We start from the raw sequence: 22,805 nt of genomic DNA, 5'->3' as shown, positions 1-22,805 counted from the left end.
ACATCATAAACCAGTCTCTCATGCCAGAAGGACTTCCAAGAAGACAGAAATCCCCAACTAAGCAAACAACAACAAAACCCAAAGCAAATTTGGTGGCAAACAGAGGAAATAGCATACAGCTTGGTTTTATTTAAATTATTTTTCTGGGTGCCCTGAGCACATACTTGCATCTGCATTGTCAACAGTATTCAAAACATCTAAACAGAACTTTTCTTTTAAAATGCAGTAACATCACACTAGAAAGAAGCCCAAATGCAAAGATGTTGTAAACACAAAAACATACATTAAATTTATTATTACACCTTTCATTCAAAATTTTTTAAAAATCTCTCACACAAAGAAAATATCTTCCCTTGAGTTTTTCTTCTATCACATAGGATAACCAGCACATTATACTTTTTTCTGCCTTCTTTATCTTAGAGACAAGTTAAAAAGTAATGGAAAAATTATTACCAAGCAGTACAGCCTGGACACAAGCAAATAGAGAATTACTTGGTCTCCAAACCAATTCTACACAAACCCCTTGAGCAACCCCTATATATCTGCTCTGTGGGCAGGAACAGCGAACTACAGAAGAGTTTATTCCTTATTTTTTGGAAAAAAAAAATAAAAAGCAAACGATTCCCTGGTGTGATCGTGGGATAACGAAATCCCATTCCACCTAGCTATTCCTCACAGTTGTGCCTTTACTCTGCTCTCCCTGGGGACATCACAAGAAGGATAAAAGAGAATAACCAAATCGGTCTCATTCTTCACTGGCTGACTGCTGTGCCACACAAAGGAAGTTTCTCAATGGGTCCAGCAAAGGTTGAAGAGAAAATATGCAGAATAGCACCTGATTTGAAGTTCTCTGCTCTCTCTGCATTGCACTGAAACCTGTGCAACAGGGGTACCTAAAAATTACTTGCGGAATTTGAAAAGCTCGGTAGCGAAGCTACAGCACAGCACGTGAAAGGACAGGGAAAAAATGGGAACTGCAACACCAGAAGGATGTGCCATCCTTCAAAAACTCTTAGTTAAATACATCCCTTATAAACATCTATGTAAAACTTAAAAGGTACTGCTGACATAACGGTGAGGCACCTTCACCCCGGGGCACAGGGGAGGAGGAAGGTAACGCACAGAAAGAAATGAAACTGAAATAAGGAAAACACAAGGGAAATTCAACAGAACAAAGCACAGACCTGAACACCTCAAATAGGACTTCTGTTAGAAACCAGAATATTACCATGAAAATGACTGTTGATGGAAATGAGCTGATCACAAAATGACTCCAAGCCACCGTCATTAGCCAAAAAACAAGGGGACAAAGACTTTTCAGGGGTGAGATAAAAAAATAAGTATTCAATTTTGGATGTTCCTTCAATTCTTATTGTAGTCTTTTATATATAGACACACAGATACAAATATTTTAACATTTGCAAGCTCATCTGGAGCTTAATATTGTCAGGTTCATTCATTCTGAATAGTCTTTTATTTTGAAAGCAGAAACACAGAAATCAATTAAATTATTCAAAACAAAGCATTTATTCAGTATGAGAAGAATTAGAAGGTGCAAGGAAAGCTGAATCTATGTATCTAACACTGATTTAAAGCAGCTTTTTAGCCCACACAATGGAGAATATCTATTAGTATCTTCTGCAGAATTTTTTTGTCCTAATATAATGCATGAAAAATAAGAATAGTCAAGTAAAAAAAAGGCCTAAACATGATCATGGGAAAAACAGTAAAAATGACACAGATCTGTTGATAGCATGGCTGACTTAACACAAAAAATAATAAAATTATTAAAAACCCCATCATATGGGATTAAATATGACAAAAAAAATATGGCTACATGTGGTAAAAACAATGTGAAATATGTCTTCAACATTTCAAAATGCTATCAGAATGGGACACCAGAAGGAGTCCACCCTTTTCAAAGGTTACCTATTTATCCAAAGACATTGCCATTTCAAATTAAAAGATTAAATATTTACATAGGTATTTCTATCAGTATTTAAAGTAACTATTTAACATTTTGTGGAAGAAGCTAGTTTTTCTATACTAACCTGCTTTTTTGAAACTGGTATGAGAGTAATTAAGAAATTTATTACATTTGAGTCACATAGTTAATACAAACTGGCAACACAAATATTTCCTCTGCCTAGCAGAATATTTCCTAATTTGAACTCTTTTTTTTTTGATTTTGTCTCTAATTTGTTTTGGTCAGTCTGGTACTTCTTACACTCTAGTTACCTCAAAACTAATTAACAACATATTCCGTGCAACTCCCTAAGCCTTTTTAATAAATTGCAAAGGTAGATTTTATCATAAATACCCGCACGAAGAAACCTTACTATAAATGTGTATTTTTTTACAGACTCGAGCATTCAAGTGCTTTTACTCACTTCTGTGCTCCCTGAGACAACAGCTTTGTCCACGTTCACCGACAGCTGCTCTTCAGTCTGGCAGACTCCCAGTGACCACTCCGCACAGCGGTGATGAGCCCAGCAGTGACCTAATGCAGCAGGGAAGAGAAAGAGCTTGGGTTGTACTTCCTCTAAGGATGGAACTCAGTCCCAGCAGTAAACACTCACCAGATAAAACAGATAGTCTCTTCCTCCTTTTTTCCTGTTGTGACATTCAGTGCCTACGTTATCACACGCTGAATATACTGCAGTTACTATCACAGAATCATAGAATCGATTGGGTTGGAAAAGACCTCCGAGATCATCGAGTCCAACCCTTGGTCCAAATCCAGTCCATTTACTAGATCATGGCACTCAGTGCCACGTCCAATCTGCGTTTAAAAATCTCCAGGGATGGTGAATCCACCACCTCTCTGGGCAGCCCATTCCAATGCCTGATTACTCTCTCTGTAAAGAACCTTCTCCTGATATCCAACCCAAACCTCCCCTGGTGGAGCTTAAGCCCGTGCCCCCTTGTCCTATTGCTGAGTGCCTGAGAGAAGAGACCAACCCCCACCTGGCTAGAACTTCCCTTCAGGTAGTTATAGACAGTGATGAGGTCACCTCTGAGCCTCCTCTTCTCCAGGCTAAACAACCCCAACTCCCTCAGCCTCTCCCCATAGGACTTATGCTCCAGTCCCTTCCCCAGCCTTGTTGCTCTTCTCTGGACCCACTCCAGCCCCTCAATATCCTTTCTGAACTGAGAGGCCCAGAACTGAACACAATACTCAAGGTGTGGCCTCACCAACGCAGAGTACAGGGGAAGGATCACTTCCCTGCTCCTGCTGGCCATGCTATTTTTGATACAGGACAAGATCCCATTGGCCTTCTTGGCCACCTGGGCACACTGTTGGCTCATGTTGAGCTTCCTGTCAATGCTAATCAGACGCTAAATATTCTGCTGTTTGCTTTTATACATGACACACCTGTATATCTGTTTCTAATTTTCTAAATTTCATATAACCACAGCACTGGGCCGTGTGGGATTCCATGACTTTACGATTCTACATTCAGTGCTTGTGTGACACACACACAGAGCTACATTTCATCTTATATTTCACTGTAGATAACATTTGCCTATGTTTGTACTCTTAACTTAGGACTCCCAAGGACTGGATACAGATCTGTATGTTCATGTAGAACATGCTCATGTGATGCTTTAGAATTCTTGCACAAAATGTTTAAAAAGCTCAAAATACAGCATGAACAGAAGCACTATATAAATGACTGAGAAACCTGTGTCAATATAACAAATGTTACAGAGATAAAACTAGAAATGTTTACCTACGCAACAGAAAAATTTAGAATTCACAGAATTCAACAGGTATCTCTTAAAAGAAGCTCTAATTTAATTCTGGGAAACACAGTGTAAATGATGCATACTTCCAGAGGAACTCTGTGACAGCTTTATAAAGGATTAGTAATGATGCTTTACATTAGCTATTGAAATTATATGTTTGATCAACTTAATCATTCAAACCACCACCACAACAACAAAATCCCAAAAATCTCTGTATAGGTTTGGGAAGAGTCGTCTACAAATAACAGCAACCTTAAAAATGTAGATTGATAACCCCCCCACCCATCCACACACACTATGGTGTAACTATTTAAACAAAACCATTCTTTTTTTTTTCTTTTAATTAGACTTTGAAATAAGTTTTCACACTCACAAAAGAATGACATTTATATTATCACACAAATCTCTTCACATTTTTTGAGGCCAAATATGTGAGTGGACTACTGGCATCAAAGCATTTGGACATAGATGCTTTCTGAGAAAGTAATTCATAATTAATAGAAAAGTTCCATTAAAATGAAAGAGCAGATGACAAACCAGAGATTTTTCTGACAGGAAACCTGCAGATTCTGGAAAACTACAAGTGTTTTATGCCACTATTGCTCTAGCAAGGCTGCTCTTTTAAATCCACTGTTTCCAGCAGGAGATTAGGTAAAATAAGGATTAAGACTTTTGAGAATCATATAAAGCTGTGCCTCATTTCTTTTTCCTTTTCTACCCAAGACAGAATTGTGCTACTGAAGGTATTACTGCCTGAACACCAGCTCAGGAGTAGATTAGAAATATTTCCCCAGACAAAGCTGAGGATTCTGTCCAGTACTTGGAGAGAAGTCTATACAAAACTACCACCTGACATGGGAAAAAGCTACCAAAGCACCATCAAACACTTGACAAACACAGAGCACAGAAAACCAACAGCTGTAAAACCTTCACTCACTGTCTTTAAAGCTACTGTACTACTACTGGAGAGGGAAAGAAAGCAGGATAACCACAGATCTTACCTGTTGGCTCAAATAAGGCTTGAACATCAATGTCATCTGGTAAGCCAACTAAACTGAGTTCATCCCAGACTTTGACAACCTGATCGTCAGAAGCAGTTTGGGTGCTTACACTTGTACATGACGCTATACTGGATCGAGATCTGTGTCAGGGAGCAGAAAAACACACACAGAAGAGATCACATTCTTTGTTCAATTAGTCAGATACTTGTAAATGATCCAAAACTCAGGGCAAGAGAGTAAAAATTTTTCCCAACATGATAAAATATAAATCAACATGTACAAAAGTCTTTCTTCCTCAGACTTTAGCCAAACATTTTTTCCATTAACAGTTTTCAGTTAAAACTGCTATTCAGTAAACAAGCCTGTGCTCTTCCAATTCTTCAGGACACACGTGCTTCTTTTTTGATTCTGTTCAGTATTAAAACTTGCCCAACTCTCAGAATGGACACTTAGGCAACAGCAATCAGTCTGTGTTACTCTGGGGAGGAAGGGGTGCAGAAGGAAGAAAAGAGTGGTGCAAGTGGCAACCACAGGCTGCAGCTTTCATAAGCCCTTCTCCCTGCAATAGCTGGCCCAGGGTACAGCACTGACAGTATCTCAAAGGAGACTGACAGAGGTGAGGGGCCTATAGAAAATACAGCAACTACAGGGGGAAGGTAGAAAAGAGACCAGGACTTAAAAAGCTGTTTGGAAATAAACATGTTTATACAATGCCATCAAGATGTTAAAAAAAGAGGGGGGGGGAGTAGAATTAAAAAATGCAGTGATATAAAGACTACTATATTGCACTGACATGGAAGGGTCTACTTTACAACCTTATTAATTTCTTCCCCAAATTCTAATCTCACCAGAAAACAATTTATACATCTCAAATTACCCCATTAAAACAAACAAACAAACAAAAACAAACCAGAAGTGGTAACTCCACCCTTATTTGCTTCAGGCAAAAAGCTATCTTAGACATCTAAGGATGTGCATTAGGCTTACTGATAAGAGACCTGATCACTGATGCTTCAACAGTCGGTAGGAAAGGTGGTGCTGCATTTTCTATTAACGTTCTTTGAACTTCCCTACTCTGCCTATTAATAACTCAAGTGTATGCTTTTGCCAATAGATACAGTAAGCACTGGAATAACTGTGATAACTTTGCCTTCCTGAAACCATGTATGCCTTACTTCACTAATTACATTCAAAAATACATTAAAAAACCCCTTAGTTTATGGGAAAAAGAGTAACGATCTCTCTTGGACCACCCAAGAAACCGTAGAAGTTTTCCACTCTTACATGGTATCTTCATGACCTGTGTCATGACAAAAGCTGAACATCAAAAAAACCCACTCCAAAACCTATTAATTCTGACACTATCAACATTAAGACTCTCCTTAACAAAGCATTACATGAACCCATCGTGTTTGACAAAGCTGGTTCCTGAACGTTGCTCATGTCCAGTGGAATCACAGAATGGTTTGGGTTGGAAGGGATCCAGTTCCAACCCTCCTGCCATAGGCAGGGACACCTTCCACTAGACCAGGTTGCTCAGAGCCTCGTCCAACCTGGCCTTGAACATTTCCAGGGATGAGGCACCCACAGCTTCTCTGGGCAACCTGTTCCAGCACCTCATCACCCTCATAGTGGAGCCTCCCCTGACATTAAACTGCTACTCACAACACCGGAGTTTAAAGAGTCTTTAAGAAAAACTACATCCCAACCAACGAGGCATTTTTCTGGGTAAAAAGCTTTCTCACATGATCAAACCCATCCATTTACGGAACATCCCAATTTACTCTGCAATCTCACCCTGAACAGAATCACTTTCCAACCCAGCCTGATCTTTTGTACGTAGCCTTTGTTGTAAATTGCATTTTATATACTTGCAGAATACAGAAACTGCCTGAGGGGAGCAGGTTACCTCTATTAGCTTTAAGAAAACCCATTTTTTTACATCGGCATTACACAAAGTGCGCTTTTACCCCCCGACATGGTGACACAAACGCACACCGTGCACCTGAGAAACAGCAGCGAGCGTGAAACACCCTGGACAGCCTCTCTGGCAGCCAGCAGTGCCCGGGCACTGAGTGCTGGCACATGACAGGCTGAGTTTGGCAGAGCCGCCACCTCTCTCATTGTTTCCCTCCCCCGGCCGGGCCCGCACCCCCGGCCCCCGGTGCGGACCTCCCGCAGCTCGGCATCCCTGCCCCGCACCACTGCATCGCACCACTGCTCCGCCCACGGCCCCGCATCACCGCATCCCATCCCCGCCCCGCCCTCAACCCCACATCACCGTACAGCATCACCGCACTCAACCCCGCGGCTCCGCATCTCCGCCCTGCATCCACCGCTCGGCATCACCGCACAGCCCTCAACCCTGCACTGCCCCGCACAGCCTCGCCGCCCTCAACCCCGCATCACTACACCACCCGCAGCCCCGCATCATAGCCCCACATCACCGCAACGCCCTCAACCCACACCCACAGCCCCATACCCACAGCCCATTCCCAGCCTCCGGCGCAGATCACCCACAGCCCCACATCACCGCACCGCCCTCAGCCCCGCACTGCCCGGGGCCCTGCATCACCACACCGCCCTCAGCCCCACACCGCACTCAGCCCCACACCGCCCTCAGCCCCACACCGCCCTCAGCCCCACACCACCCGTGGCCCTGCATCACATCACCGCCCTCAGCCCCACACTGCCCATGGTCCTGCATCACACCACCGCCCTCAGCCCCACACTGCCCGCAGCTGCTGCCGCCATCCCACATTTACCAGCAGTCACTGCACGAACCACCCCTGCCCACGAACACCACACAAGCCAAAGGCCACGGTGACTGATGGGACCCCCACGTGCGAACAGACGTGCGAGCGCGGCTCTGATGGGTCACATCCAAACGCCATCGCCGGACACACCGTGCATGGTAGAAATCCCAGTTTTGGAGCTCAGTACGCCCCCAACATCCCTCAGAGAGGCTTCAGGGCGCTGCCCCTGTGATGGCCAAACGCATCCAGCTGGGAGAGCTGCCAGCAAACCCCAGTTCTGGAGGGCAAGAAGCGCTGCTGTGTGCCTACAACAGCACCCACACCAGTGCCAGAGTCAGCTCTGGAGGGCAAGGGGGAAAGCACTGACTAGATGGGCAAAGGCTTCTCATTACTCCAGTCCACACAACACATGAAGTGTCAAAAGTCCATCGTCTTCTACCCTCACATATACTTTTACTTCCACCTCACAAGCAGATCTGCACTTTGCAGCAACTATGTCTCTTTTCTGCGTTCTTCCAGACTGAAGATTCTCACTCGGGGGAAGAAACCAACCCGTTTTTAAAAAGCAGAAGAGCTATTGCTATGCTGCTCGCGTGGTGGTTGTTCTGGGGTTCTGCTTTTGGTTAGGTTTTTGTACATGTTGCTTTTTCCTTCAAAAAAATTTGTTAATAACCCACATTTTCACAAATACAAGTTATTTGCTTCTTGCAAATACAGGATCAGTAAAGATGTTTCCTGGATTTCATGCAAAACAAAAACAGTGAATGTTTATTGTACAATGGACTTACTTCTTCTGTCCTCTCTGTTTGCGCGGCACTGAGTTCTGCCTTGGAGTTCTCTCACAAGCTCCATCGGTGCTGTCGCTGGCTTCACTCTTATTTAAAGGCTGGTTTTTCCATGGAATAACATACCCAGGAGTTGGACTGAATTGTTTTAAGTCTCCTTGTCCTAATGAGCTCCGTTCTCCACAGTAACAAAAGGCGCAGAGTTGTTCGCTGTAAAAGGGAAGATCATTACTTCTTTTTTGGGGGAAAACCACCAGAGGATACACCACCAAAGAGTAATTTTCACTCCAATTTAACCCTTTATAACAAAACAATAAAAGCTCCCAAGTGCTGTCAGAATTCAATATTTAGAAATGCTATTTCCAGCTAATTTACAGTTATATTAAAAGAACTTTTTTTTGTTCACAAAACTGTATGATTAACAAAACAACCAAAAAAATCCCCACTTATTCAAATGGTTAAAGTAATTTCAAAAATTCTGTGTCTCTAAACACATCCTTGCTAAAAAGCATCAGAACGTTACAGGACATACAGAACATTACTACACATACACCTTTCTGTAAGCACATACAGCTTATATGTAACACAGTGTGCAAATACCAAAAGGAATTTAATAAAAAATGGAGAAAAAAATGGAATAATGAGAAAATCACAGTAACAGCTACAGTCACAGGGCATAAAACATACAAAAATCCAAACATCCTCGTTTACTTTAATATTTAAAAACAAACTATGTCTAGAAGTTTTACTAGAGGAATTTTATATTTACAGAACTGTGACCGCTGCAATGCCGTGTGCCATTTGCAATTATGTTTTAACATGCATAACATAGCGACAGGATTGAAATGACAGCTCTGACAGCACTCCTTGTGTCACATCATATGGAAGCTACTGAAAAATATTTCTATAATAAACAGATCCACAAACTTAAAATGTGAACTTCTGCAAGCAATGCAATTTGCATTAAAGGAAGGCCATTTAACACATTTTTTTTTTTTTAATGCTTAAATGAGCAATTCTGTTTTCTTCGTATTTATGCCCCAAAGACCGCAAAAAGATGCCTCAGGGAATCAGGCACTTGGATAGAGGCTTGGTTATGCCTGGATTCCATTTAAATAGATTTCAGTGCATCTCCAAGGTGGTACATTTGGATTTGGGACACTCTGTGCTGCGTGAGTGAGAGGAGGGAAGTGGGAGGAAGAGAAAACCTTAAGGCTGAACTCCTGTATAATATTTACTAAATTCTAGGGGGAAAAATAAAGAGTGCTTTTCAGCCTGGAGAGACAGGAACAGCAACAGAAAAAGGTGAAAGTGGAAAAGGAAAGAAAAAGATCAGAACAGAAACTCCTGAGAATCCAGAAAAAGCCCCTGAGATTTGGTTTAACATAATCTGAGACGGATCTTTTTGCTCTCCCCATAGGAAAAAAAAAAAAAAAGAAGAAAGAAAATAAAGAAAATACAAGTGAGTATGTAAATGCCTTTGAACTGCTCTTCTATTACAGTCAGATGCTAAGGAAGGAAGCAGCATATCACAAGCCCAAAATGAAGCCCAGAATGAAGCCAAATACTTTTACTAATGGTCTATAACAGGTAGGATTGCACTTTCCCTGAGGATTGCACTTTCCCTGATGCAGATGGACCTTTGGGGACATGGAGGTTGGTGGGCAGGTAAAACAAGTCTCATTCATGGTACCCAAATCATACCCTCCCACAGTACTGTGAGGAAACATTTCTCCTCATCCCGTGGCCTCGGTCGCATATCCCTCCCTGATCTGCCTGAACACACGACCAGCGTGAGCCAGCACAACCCCCGGAGCTGATGGCAAATGTCTGACACGTTCCAGAAATCTTTAGAAAGAGGCACCCGAAGATAAAAAGAAAATGCAAAGAAAATAGAGATAAAGACAGCGTAAGAACAGTGAAAAAGGAATAGTTACAGCTAACCAGTACATATGTCTATTTTATAGCTGGCTTTCAGAGTGATAAAGCAACAAACACACTATTATTTGTCTGTCAGTGACTATAACCACTAGACTGCCAGTGAAACCTGATCTGGCCTCACAGGCAGAGTTCCTAAGCAGGGAAAGCAAAGCTATTTATGCTGGTTGAGACTAAAGAGACTTGAGAGGAGACTTAAGAGATTTAAACAGGCAGCACCATGGTATATAAATTACACTAGTTACAAACACAAGATTATCCACAGTGGAATAAATAATTATTCATACATCCTGTTAGGATAGACTATCACTGCTCATTAAAAGACTTGAGGATAATTACAAACAAATAAACAAAGCTCGTTAAAGAGGAGTCGTAGCAAGTACACAATAATGTTAAGGTTTATAGAAGAGAAATATGAAACAGTAACTAAGAAAACAAAATATACTAACTTTTCAAGTGGTATTATTTGACAAGGCATACAGGACTAAAGATGATATTTCTGGAGCCTGTAAGGCAGCTCCGGCACCACAACTTCCAGCAGTAGCTTTTCTGCAGCAGAGTGGAGTGAAACAACAGGAGCAGAGACTTTCACAGCTACTCTGCAGCGTGGTGCGGGCAGCTGTGAAGCTGTCAAGAATCATATGGTTTGTGCTACTGCTCCTGCTCCAGCAAAGCTGGGGACTGCAGCTGAAGCGAGTGCTTGAGTGCTCACCACAGGGAGGGTGCTGGGGGAACCCTTCGCTAAGGACTTGTGAACACACGGATACAGAAGGTAAGGACAGGAGCAGCAGAACATTCCTACAGAAGGTAAGGACAGGAGCAGCAGAACATTCCCTGGCCACTGCCAAGAGACCGTGGGCCTGAGACAGAGGGGAGGGATTATAAAAGGGGGGAAAAAAAGGTTTCACACTTTCCAGGGAGGGTAAGCAGAAGGGCTTCAATGATATCACACCCCCAGATACCTATAAACAGCCAGTGGCAGTGAACTCCCTCCCAGGATCTGGATGCCAGAGAGACCCTCTGCAGGAAAGCCACGTTCCTCTGCCTCCTAACATACCACGTGGTTGGCTTGCCATGCAGTACAAAGTGGACAGTTCCATCACGTTAGCCTTTTAAGTTTAAGTGCTCAGTAAATATTTTAAGTTATGTCTGTATGGGCAGAAGGTAGAGATTTTTTCCTATCAGCTGAGGATTGCAGAAAGTACTTACAAATCTACTTTCCATATGTCAATATGCAATTAGAGGATCTAAATCTGTGATGCAAGAAGAGCTCTCATACTGAAGATAGCGAAATTGAGATACTGGCAACTCTTAAGATCAAACCCTAGATCTGTTATCATAATTAGCATATTTTAAGAACAGGATAATTCAAAATGGGATAAAAAGCAAGAGACGATGTGTCACAAATCTTTTTATAAGCTACTAAGAAAAAAAAAAAAGAAGCAGCTCACCAGTACACCATTTAAGATATATCTTAGGTGCTCCAACCCAAAATGTAAGTTCATCACTATTTGGAACTTTGACTTAATTTCTAATTTTTCCCACAACAAACGCTACTTTTTTTATACAGGTTTAAAGTTGCAGAGGTGGTTTATTACCAGGAGGTGTTTATATACCTCACCTCATCCCAAAGGATTTCACAGATGTACACAATTTTAATACATAACACTGAGGAAAAATTATGTTCAGATCAGACCAGACATACTGGGTTACGAGGATGCAGTAAGAGGTAAAAAGGCTAATAATGTCTGAAGTTAATATCTGTTCCTATCGAGCCATCTGAGGAGATCTTGTTTGAAGGATGCCCTTTCTAACCAGAAACACGTCAATCTCAGCATCCCTTCTTTTGCAGCCATTTTCTTCTACAAGTTCTTATTTTATCGGGTTGTTTTGGTCAGTGCCTCTTCTTCACACAGAATTTACTAAAGCCCCTGACAAGAATCTAAAGTGCTACAATCCTCCCCTGTCCACATCCTGACAAAGGAAAACAAAATGCCCTGCAGCCAGTTAATCCTGGAGGAAGGGAGAACAGTCACTATTTCCTCTACTTGACCAATGGCATACAGTCATCAGGACTCATCCTAAAATACACTTTCCAGTTGAAAGGAGTTCATTTCAACATATGCAGTATTGGGCAACTAGTTGCACAATATTAAATTACAACCAGAGGAGGAGAAACATCATCTAGTTTGCTTGCAAATATTCAGTCAGAAAATTAAGGTAAAACTGAGAGTCCCTCAAACTTTTTTTTTTAACAGAATTAAGGCTGAGCATCGGGATTATCAACAGTTAAAACACATCAAGTCCCCCTATAGTATGACTTCCAAGAGTAAGTAGAAGCCCCTCCTGGATCCTCCTGAGCTGGGAAATGGCACTGGGGTATCCTGTGGCAGCCAAGGCTCCTTGATAACAAGCAGATGTGCAGAATGGCTAAGCAAACATGTTGTGTTTATGCTGTGCCACATATCTCACAGATGTACACTTTGAGTGCTGTGCAGCTGCTGGAAACCTTCAGATTGGTCCATGTGAGTTTGCATGACCCTCAACAGTATCAGATGAGGGTCCCACTCCCACTCTCCTCCATATTTTTTCTATGTAGGTAGGAGGCACTGCCATGGACCTGCAACTCCGTGTATACACCTGGGGAAATAAAGTTTCCTTCCTCATTTTCATGGGAATAATTTCCTTCCATGTCTCCAGGATTCCCACACAGCTGAATGCCAAGGAAGACAACAAGTAGGCTGTGCTGAACATCATTATCAGTACGAACATCATTATCAGTTAGACACTTGGAGTTATCCAACCCTTTCAGTACTAAATGGTGAAGGCGGCAGACTAAAGGAATCCTGTAGCCACCTCTTGTGCAGGGAGGTGTTAAAGGTCCCCTTCCCTCAGGAGAGCACACCCAGGGGAATCCAAGTATCCCATGGAGATGAAGGAAAGCTGTTAGTAGCAGAGATACAAACTCATGGATTCAGCTCAAGAGATGCTCACCTCTTAGATTTTCCGAAATCCTTCCCAGCCGACTGTGACACGAGGATTACCAAAGAATTTTTGCTGTGCATTCAGCTTTTCAATTAATCACAATAAAAACGACTCATTCTTGTTGTTTAAACAGGAAAAATCGATGGATTATATCTGAGAAAACCCAAGGCATGGCAATTCCAGTAAGATCCACCAGCTAGGGCCATTGCCTCTACATGAAATACAAAGTTACAGATGTTCACTACTGCCATTTGCCACGATAACAACTGCACTAAAGCTAAAAAAAAAAAAAAAAACCCAACTTGGAAAGCATAAAGATCTACTGCATTCACGTTTTGGGTTGAAATAGAAGGTGAAGAGGGTATCGTGTAATTTTTGCTATGAGTTTGTTTGTTTTTGAAGGAATTATGCACTAATTTTCATCAAGGTCTGGAAATGCCTTCAGGATGTCTTTTTCACACAGGCTAGTTATTACAGAAACTTAAAATGGTTTTAACGTCTATTTTTCACAATGAAAATTAAGCTCAGCACAATAAAGTTGAATATATGGGAGCAAAAGAGAACTTCAGAGTATTGTGTGTACTGATTACCGAAGCAGACTGATGAGAATTGGCCATGAGAATTCTTCTCCCACCTAACCCTGTTAGTAGTTTTAACATATGCTAAAAAGCTAAATTAAATGCTACAGGGGACCTACTATTTATTTAGCTCTGCCAGGTTCTGTTAACGCATAAAATACTTTGCCTTTGCTTTTATGTTGTGTTATTTAAAGAGTAAATTGTTTTTCTCCTTGGTGAAGATCCACCATTGTATCATTTATGGAAATTCAAATCAAGACCCACAAGCTGCCTTTTAAGTGAAAAAAAAAAAAAAAAAGATTTCTGGCTTGAAACAACACCAGAGGTCTGCATCAGTGTGAGCTCTAATACATGTGAGATATTCACAGACGTGGAGTTATTCTAAAACTCTGGGATTCAGATGAAGCTTTTCAGCTTCATCTAAACATGCTATAAATACCTGGACCACAATAATGAAGAAGCTTGATAGGAAAACTGACTGAAGAAGCCTCATTAGGTGATGCATAACAGCTTCACGTTGACACAGGGTTAACAACCCAATAAATCACCGATCTGAATGAAGGATACTAAGGATAGAGAAGGATGCAAAGGGTAACATGGAGATACTACAAAGAGAAAGAAGCAGAAGTTCTCAGCTGAAAGCTGTATTTAAACATTTGACACACTAAGTGTTCTCCTTCCAGTACGAAACTGAATTACAGAACAACTTGAAATTGTGAAGTGGTTTGACACTATTACACTATTAGAGTTGGGTTTGAAATGAATATTTAACTTATGCAGCAAAATTTCTTGAAAAAAAAAGGAGGTAGGAGGGAGTTCATATGAACTCCAGGTGAAGAATTTTAAAAGTTTGCACAAAGCAATTAAGCTGCATTAGGCAATAATTGCTTTCCAATTTCTTCAAACCAGCACAGTTGGAGTTCTACAGCCATGTAATCAACTTAATGATACTCTTCTCATTTGAAAGAAAGAAAACATTACCCTCCAAACACCACCAAAACAACACATTTAATTGACATTTTGAAATTTAGAAAATATGCTCTTATTCACCATCAGTATGTGTCAGCTTTAATTTAAACAAATGTTTAAAGCTCAGTTAGGGTTTCACATACCCTAAATGCAGGAGGGGTTACCAGAATGCCAATGCTGAATGAATTGAATTTAGAGGTCCTACTCCAAGGCCATATGGATCGTTCTTTAATGTCCATTGGAACTGACACAAACTCCCAAATAACAATCCCATATAGAGTGCAACTGTGAGTGTACCTGAAAGGTGATACTTTATGCAATTTTGAGAGATGAATCAACCTCTGACTGATAAAACTTCAAGAATAAAAAGTTCTGTGGCCTCCTACTTCAGCGTGCATTTGTACTCAGAAAACATTGTCTGTTCAAGCCAAATTCCCTCTCTTGGGAAATCAACCATGAAATCATAGAATGGGTTGGGTTAGAAAGGACCTCAAAGATCATCTAGTTCCAACCCCCTTGTGGGACACCTTCCACTAGACCAGGTTGTTCAAACCCCACCCAACCTTCCAGGGAGGGGCGGCCACAATCACACCAAACCCACATAAACCCCACAGAGGTGCCAGCACCACTTGGAGGCAACTCCATACAAACACTAAGTAGGGTCTTACTATCTGAAAATTACTAAAATTTACCATATACCAAGTTGGTTTTAAATAGCAGTTTTTCAAGAAAGCTTCATCTAAGTAGGGTAAGCAGACTACACAGGGGATATTAAAGAGCAGGGCAGACATGACTCCCAGTACTTTCAGTTCAGGGCCTCCCTCTGTCAGCTGTGATTCCTATATACTCCTTCTCAGTTTCTCTTTCATGAACTTGCCCAGTCTGTTCTTAACCTCACATAAATTTTCAGCAAGGAATGTCACTCTAGACAACTATTTGCCGTGCAAAGAATCACCCCCTTTTGTTCTGCATCTAACCCTGAAAAGTTTCGTTTGATGACCCTCAGTTTCTTGCATTAAAAGAAACTGAACAGCCAGGATACAGCCACCTATGATATTGAAGCTTTTTATCTTCCTTCTGTAACATCTTTTACAGACTGAATGGTTCTCAATTGCTTAACTGGGAGCTACTTCAGATCTTTGATCAATCCTTCTGTTGTTCTGCGAAAAACTTTTTAAGTTTTACTACATTCATCTTTGAAGTTAGAGATACACTTTCTGTAAGCCTATGAAAATTAGTCCAAACTCATTTCTCTCGACATTTCCAACCTCACCAAGGAGATCACATGTGTTCAAGCCAAGCTTTAGCACATCGAAGCTATGAGCTCAGAAATTCTCTCTTCACTAATCACACTCCAGTCTCTCTCAGTCCCTGTGTGAAAGCAGACTCCAGATGCACCATCCATACCCTGTGAATGAACATCCTTCTGGCAAAGGTCAGAAACACTCACAGGGATCATATCTGCAACTACAGCTTTGGGATGCTGTGAGTGCAGATTTTGCCATTTAAATTGCCTGTACTTTCAGTCAGCTGGGATATGGAAGGGAGGAAGGAATGCTGAATGAATGGGCAGGGCACGACAGAGGGTTTGCTGTGGGAGGGAAATGAAGGGTGATGGAGAAATGGGACTACTGACTGTGGAAAATAATACAGATCACACAGAAAGCCAAAGGAAGCAAGAAGAGAACAGAGTCACAGCTAACAAGGAAAATGAATAAGAAAATGGTTAAAGGTGTGAGAAGAAATATCATGTCACAAACACCTGTCTGGGAGCCACTGGAGATGAGGGAAGGAAACTGCAGATCAGGTGGAGAGGCAAAGAAGAATAAACCACAACTAAGTGGATACTGAAATAATGATTACAACTGATGAGCAGAGATTAGGATTAGAAAAATAAAGAGAATGGGAATATGGAGAGAAGTCAATAACATGAAAAAAGACAAGTAGCTGACAAAGAAAGCTGGAGGCAAAAAAAAAACCAAACAACCAAAACCAGAAAAGGTGTTATTGGAAGAAATGAAAAATCTGTATTCACTCCACACTGGAACAGAACTTAAGATCCCAGACTCCCACCACCGCCTGTGATTATCACGGATCTCTGCAATCCTACGACAAAGTAGGCATCCCATGTTGTAACAAGTACTGCTGTCAGTCCTTCAGCACAGCCTGACAGACTGCCAGCCATGACATCCCGCTCATGGGGTGCTTCTGTCTGTCTGCCACCATCTTGAGGAAAGAAAATCTGTCCAGGCATCAGACCAGACCTGCCAGTGCTCAGCTGGCTGCCCACCAGTGCAGGACAGCTGAGTGTCAGCACCAGGAAGACCCAGGTGGGGACAAGCAGCCTTAGTAGGATGGGAGAGAGACAGAAAAACTGCCTCAGAACATCTGTGAGAGGTTGAGAGTGGGACTCCAGAAACCTGGAGCAGCTGCGAGCACCTGCTCACACTGGGCAAGAGACATTTCTAAGGATGGTTGGTGAGGCTGGACCTTCCTATGAAACAGAGCGAATCACAGAGCAAAGGTCTGCGCAACGTAAAGGCCCAGTCATGAACGTCACTGATTACAGGGTCAAATTCCACAAGGCACAAGTTGTACAAGAGAGCATTAAATACATTATGGTCACAATGGCAATCGTTCAGCCTAAGGAAAAGGCAGGATTTCAGCTGCCTGTGAAACCCTTCCTTGGCCCCATTTGTGCGACACGCCTTCTGTGCTCTCAGAGAGACACAGACCATCTGGAAGGAACTCGAACCAGCGGGAAGAGTTGGAGCTCAAGAAAACACCATCTACAAAGAAAGTAGCAACAAATTTGGGATTTCTGTTACGAGGTAAAGCATGCTGGGGAAATAAACCAAGCCCCTTTGGCACAAATCTGTCCTCCATTATACTTGGCAGATGGTACAAGTAGTAATGGAATAAACCCAGAATGAGGAGAGTGTGGGTTAGATGTGAGGAAAGTGTTTCCAACAGTAAAAACAAAGAAGAGACTGGAAGGGACTGTTCAGGGAAGATATGGAGTTCTTATTATTGGAAGATTTAAAAGCAGTTTATGTAAGCTTGTGTCAGGAATGACAGCTGTAGATAGCTGCCTTGGAAAAGGAGGGGAATGAGATGACTTCCAAAGGTCCCTTCCTGCCCTATGGTGGAGCTGCTTTAACAATGATCTGTTAGGAAATTCTTCTGGAGGGCATTTCCCTAGCTGATGCATGAACAGACAGGATGCACAACCAGCAAATATTTAACTTTTTCCTCATTTTTTGGTGTGTGGTATTAGTCTTTAATTGTGCCTTGCAAGCCAAATCAGTAATTTCACTCTGGGTTAGACAGGTCATCGATATAATGCTGAAATATTACTTCACTATTATTAAATAATTAATTTTTGTGACACAAAGGAATGCTATGTCCACTTTCCAGATGCAGAAGTAACTGACTGACTTCAAAGGAAGATACTGTAAATATGGATCTAGATCTGAAAGGGTAAAGGCAAAACTCTGCAATGATTTCAAATGCCCTGTATCATGCACAAGGTCCATCCTCTGCAGAAACAATCCTTGCAGAAAAATATCCATGTAAAACTACAAATTGTATTGTAATACATGAAGCATGAAAAGAAATAATCAGTTTCAAAATTAATCTTAATATTGGTATCTCCTAAAACATGTGCTTGACTTTGCAACTTTAATAATTTTTAAAAATATTTTAATATTAAATCCTTTATCTAACTCCTCCTGCCCAAAGATCTAGCTTCTCCTTCCATCACTGCAGTGTTATTCTGCCCAGATTATCTACTCTCTCTGCCACTCCACAATTTCTTTTTCCACCAAGTGGTGTTCTGAGAGTTGCAAGTTTTGTAATGCACTTTAAGACTAAAAAAAAAAAAAAACCCCAAAAAAAAGAAAAAGAAGGAACAAAAATAAAGAAGTTTACTGCTACTTTTCCACTTTTCCACCACTTCCTTTGTTCAAGAAATCTACAGATGTTCACCAACCACTTCTTTTTGATGGAATAAAGCACCCAAGCCCTCCATCTCCAGACTCCAGATTTGATCTTAGCAGCAGCAATAAAGCAAGGGGGAATAGTGCAATCGGTCTGGAATGAAAATTAAGTGCTTTGTCCAATTACAAGTGAAGCAGGAAAGCAGGAAGGTGTTTTGCCAGGGTTTCGGGGTTTTTTTTGTAGTTTTAGCAACAGGCTCACAAGAGCAGATACTTAGCAGGCCAAAGTACCAAAATCAAAAAAGCTGTTTGAAAATCTCGGCTTCTACTTATTTATTTTAAGAATGTTTCACCTTCGTGATTATGGCAAAAGAATTGAAAATGTGCAATTAATACAATTTACAGTCTCTGGGAGCAGACAGAAAGCAAAATGAATGAAAAGGTGTTTTGTTCTTCTATGAAATTGTTTCTAGGCCACTCTTGTTAGCTTTTAATGCTTGGGGTTGACAATGTGGGGAGCAGGGGAGGAAGGTGGAAGTGGGCTCTGCTGTAAGTCACAGCCGGCTCCTGGCTGCTTTCCTGCCTCTTGGGCTGCACTTCCCCTGCTCCCTGCAGGCAGCACAAACCAAGGGAGCAGATTCCTTTCGAAGAAGCTGGATTCCACTCAGCCATAAGTCCCAGGCTGACAGAAGCTTCTCACAAGGCTTATAAAAAGAAAAAGGGAACAACCAAAGGAAAAGGCTCCAAAGCCGGTGACGCTCATGATATATCGGAGCTGGCAGCGTTACGTCTGCCACTGCCAGGCTTGGGAGTTTATCTTTGCTGGATGTTATTGCCCCTCCCCACATGTGGTCAATAATTCACTCCTTCCTTCCAAGCACATTCCTCACCCCTTTCAGCCTCCCTACCCCGATATGGCTCAGATTCTGTTTATTTTAAAGGTTTTTAAACATATTGCTTTCTGAGCACTAACACTAAATCTGCTTCTCGATTCCCTGCCACAAACCCATTTGCAGTCAATAGTTCTCTTGGACTCCCATATCCCACCTCAGAAAGGTTCCAATATTGGCCATGTCTCTTTGCCTTTCTCTTGAATGCTCTTATTTAGCCTCAGTCTCAGGAAGGATCCAGAGAAAAATAGACAAGCCAAGCTTTGGCTAATCTATCAGTTACTAAAATCTCCATCCTGGTTCTGACATATCTTATGTCAAAATCACTGTTTTTCAGTTGCAAATAATTTATTTCACAGGAAAGACTTCATTTTATGTCCTGTGCTTCTCCAACTCTCTTATCTTGATTTCCGAAGACAGAAACCCAGAATTGTCTTATACTCAGCTCTGAAAAAGTGATGCAAAAGTAGCTCCACCTACACCTAAATCTACCTCTGGTGGAGGCTTGGATTTTCTGTCTTCTAGGCAATTTCTGCACTGTCTGTTACAATATACTGTCATAATTCTCCTAAGTCTCACATATCTAAAGTTATTTTTAAATATATAAACATTCCACTATACTGGAAAATAAAGGTTACTTGTGTTATAAAACAGAAACAGAAAAGCTTACAAAAAAAGAGGCGAAGCTGATGAGTATGAATTACTTGGAAATCAGCTTCAAATATCTACTTCCCCAAGTTACAGGTTTAGTCTCTGTGGAGTCACACTTCATCCTAAATCTTGAAGCATTTCCTCCCACCATTACACAACCCAATGCTGTCAGTGTATATTATTTCACATGCTGTTTTTTCTCCTAAGAAAACAGAGTCAAGCCCCCAGAATCCAGTCTTCCTACCCCTGCATGGCACAATGGTAGTGGCAGCACTCCACAGACAGTGACACAAAGGATTGATCAAAAAGTCACGGATCAGAAGAGGCTTTTTTCAAGACTCACTCTCAAAGAAACCCTGACATCTGTTTTCTTCCCCCACTGTTATGAGAACACAATGACTTCTGCAACTCGCCCCAATTCTGCATCCAAATTTGGAATCAAAACTACCTGGAGTCAGAGAAACCTCTGACTCTCAATTAATTGTTTCATATCTCCTTAGTACATCTCTTTCCAAAGTCTCAGAGTATTATCACTATTATTTTAATTAAAAATTGATAGTACCCAGCTTTTTAATGCTTTGACCAGACAAAGCAATGAGCCTATAATAGCCATTCCATCTTGACTAACCAAAGTCAACACTTTCAGTTGGAACGAAGAGTAAGTTGAGGGCAAATAAGGGCTCGTTCAGAAGCAGGCAGAAGTCTTTTCAGAAGACTGTTGTCCAGCTTTTAAGAAACCAGTTTATGTCTATGGAAAGTGCTGTAATCAAATATTCATGATAACAGCAAAAAAGTAACCTTGAGAAGAACAGAAATCAGATGAAACAGCACTAAATTTTTTGCAAATGATCCAAAACAGGGTCAAATAGTGAAGCAAAACAGCTGTTCAGTTCAAGTTGCTCTACATATTTACTGCAATTTAATATCAGCTTTGGAAAATTCCATTAAGAATAGAAATTTTTGTGTATTTCGTTCAGGTGTACACACAAGAGCTATTTAATTGAAATTCTCTATAAGAAGGGAAGTAGCTCTTGGAACCTTAAGAAGTTTGTGAGCATGTAAAACATAAAAATTACATATACCTCAAGTAGATTAAGTAATTTTTTGTGCATGTAAAATACGCTCTGTGTTGGACTAGGAGGAAGTAAAGTGATGACGACAATTCTCTGCAAGTCTGTCAAAATATAATTACACCTGTAACTGTCTGGTAGCTGGTAACAGCACTCACTGCAGCAGCAGAGACCTGCTACTGGGTTAGGAGCTGTCATCAGAGCTTCAGGAGAGAAGCTCTGCTGGAATTCTGTGGCACCATTTCAACAGTGATCACACAGTGTGTTCTGGTTTCCCTCATAAAATGTAATTAATACTTTCAATGATTTTGGGGTAATTCATTTTAATAAAAAGTTAAAAAGTACAAACGCTACTTTCTCTATTACAAATTCTGAAATAAGGAAGAACACAGTAGATATGACAAGAGATTTGGTTTACTTTGTTCCTGAAAATATAGTCACACAAGCTGAAACACCAAAAATAACTTCATATATATTTGCTAATACACCATTCCCTGCGCAGGAGGAAAGCTTCAGTAATCACATTTTATCGCCTATCACTTATGCCTCTCATAATTTAACCAGCTAATTTGCTGTAATTCAAGGGTGCTGTAATTCAGTGTAGTCTGAGGACAGCACCCATGGAATGCTTTTCACCTTGCTCTCCCCACACACCAATTAACCCCTCGGTCCCAAGCACAGGTTGCTGCTGCTGCTGCTGCCACCACTTCAAAGCACCAGCAGCGTGCCCCAGCCCTGTGTCCCGAGCACTCTGCACCCCATTCCATGACTCCCAGCCCTGCCCCTGACTCAGCACCCTCCCCCTCACTCCCTCACCTGGTTTTTGCTTCCACACCCACGGAGGCAGTGGAGCTGGCAGACTCCTCGGACACTGAGTGCTGAAGGACTGGTGTTAGCTGCTTGGTGCTGTCCACTTCCGTTTGGGCATCCTCTTCTGCAGACTGCTCTTTGACTTCTGTTTAACAAATAAATAAATAAAAAATCATTTAGTACGTTATCTACTTATTTAGGCTAAAAAAAAATCCATCTGTAAGCTTTCCCTCCTGCAGCAAATATCCATTTTATTTATGGACAGATTCACCCATGTAACTTTCTTCTGAGACAGAACAAAATTAAAAGAGTAGGAAATTACCACCTGCAGCTAAAATATGAAATTGAATGCTTATAACATTATTTCCATAACACAGAGTTTCACTGCGAACTAAAGCTACTCAACAAGCAATGAGGAACAGGGCAGGGGGAGAGTTGCTCAATGACAACCTTTTTATATGAGGTTGGGGTTTTAGACATTCCCATTCTCCCCACATCTCCTCTCGTGCACCTGCTGTGTCAACCCTGAGCAAACACCACAGTGAGCACACTAATCTGGGATATAACAAACCTTTTTTCCTCCCACATTAGCTTTAACTTTGATCAACTCCCTGCCAAAGTTCATTCCTGGTTACACTAACTGTGCTGGCACAGCATTGAGGAGGTAAAGGAAGGAAGGATATG

General features: G+C 41.4%; 1 protein-coding gene across 1 annotated transcript in view; it reads right to left on the bottom strand.

Annotated features, from left to right (window-relative positions):
* The window catches only part of KMT2C (lysine methyltransferase 2C), a 194,642-nt gene that overhangs the window by 111,137 nt on the left and 60,700 nt on the right, over positions 1-22,805 (bottom strand). Inside the window, 4 exon segments of the mRNA XM_027648467.1 lie at positions 2,391-2,500; positions 4,752-4,891; positions 8,296-8,502; positions 22,128-22,266. Coding sequence (XP_027504268.1) covers positions 2,391-2,500; positions 4,752-4,891; positions 8,296-8,502; positions 22,128-22,266 — 596 coding nt within the window.

This window comes from Corapipo altera, unplaced genomic scaffold (genome assembly GCF_003945725.1).
Source record: "Corapipo altera isolate COAL_440 unplaced genomic scaffold, ASM394572v1 47, whole genome shotgun sequence".
Lineage (NCBI taxonomy): Eukaryota > Metazoa > Chordata > Aves > Passeriformes > Pipridae > Corapipo > Corapipo altera.
This window is presented reverse-complemented; position numbering and strand designations above follow the sequence as displayed.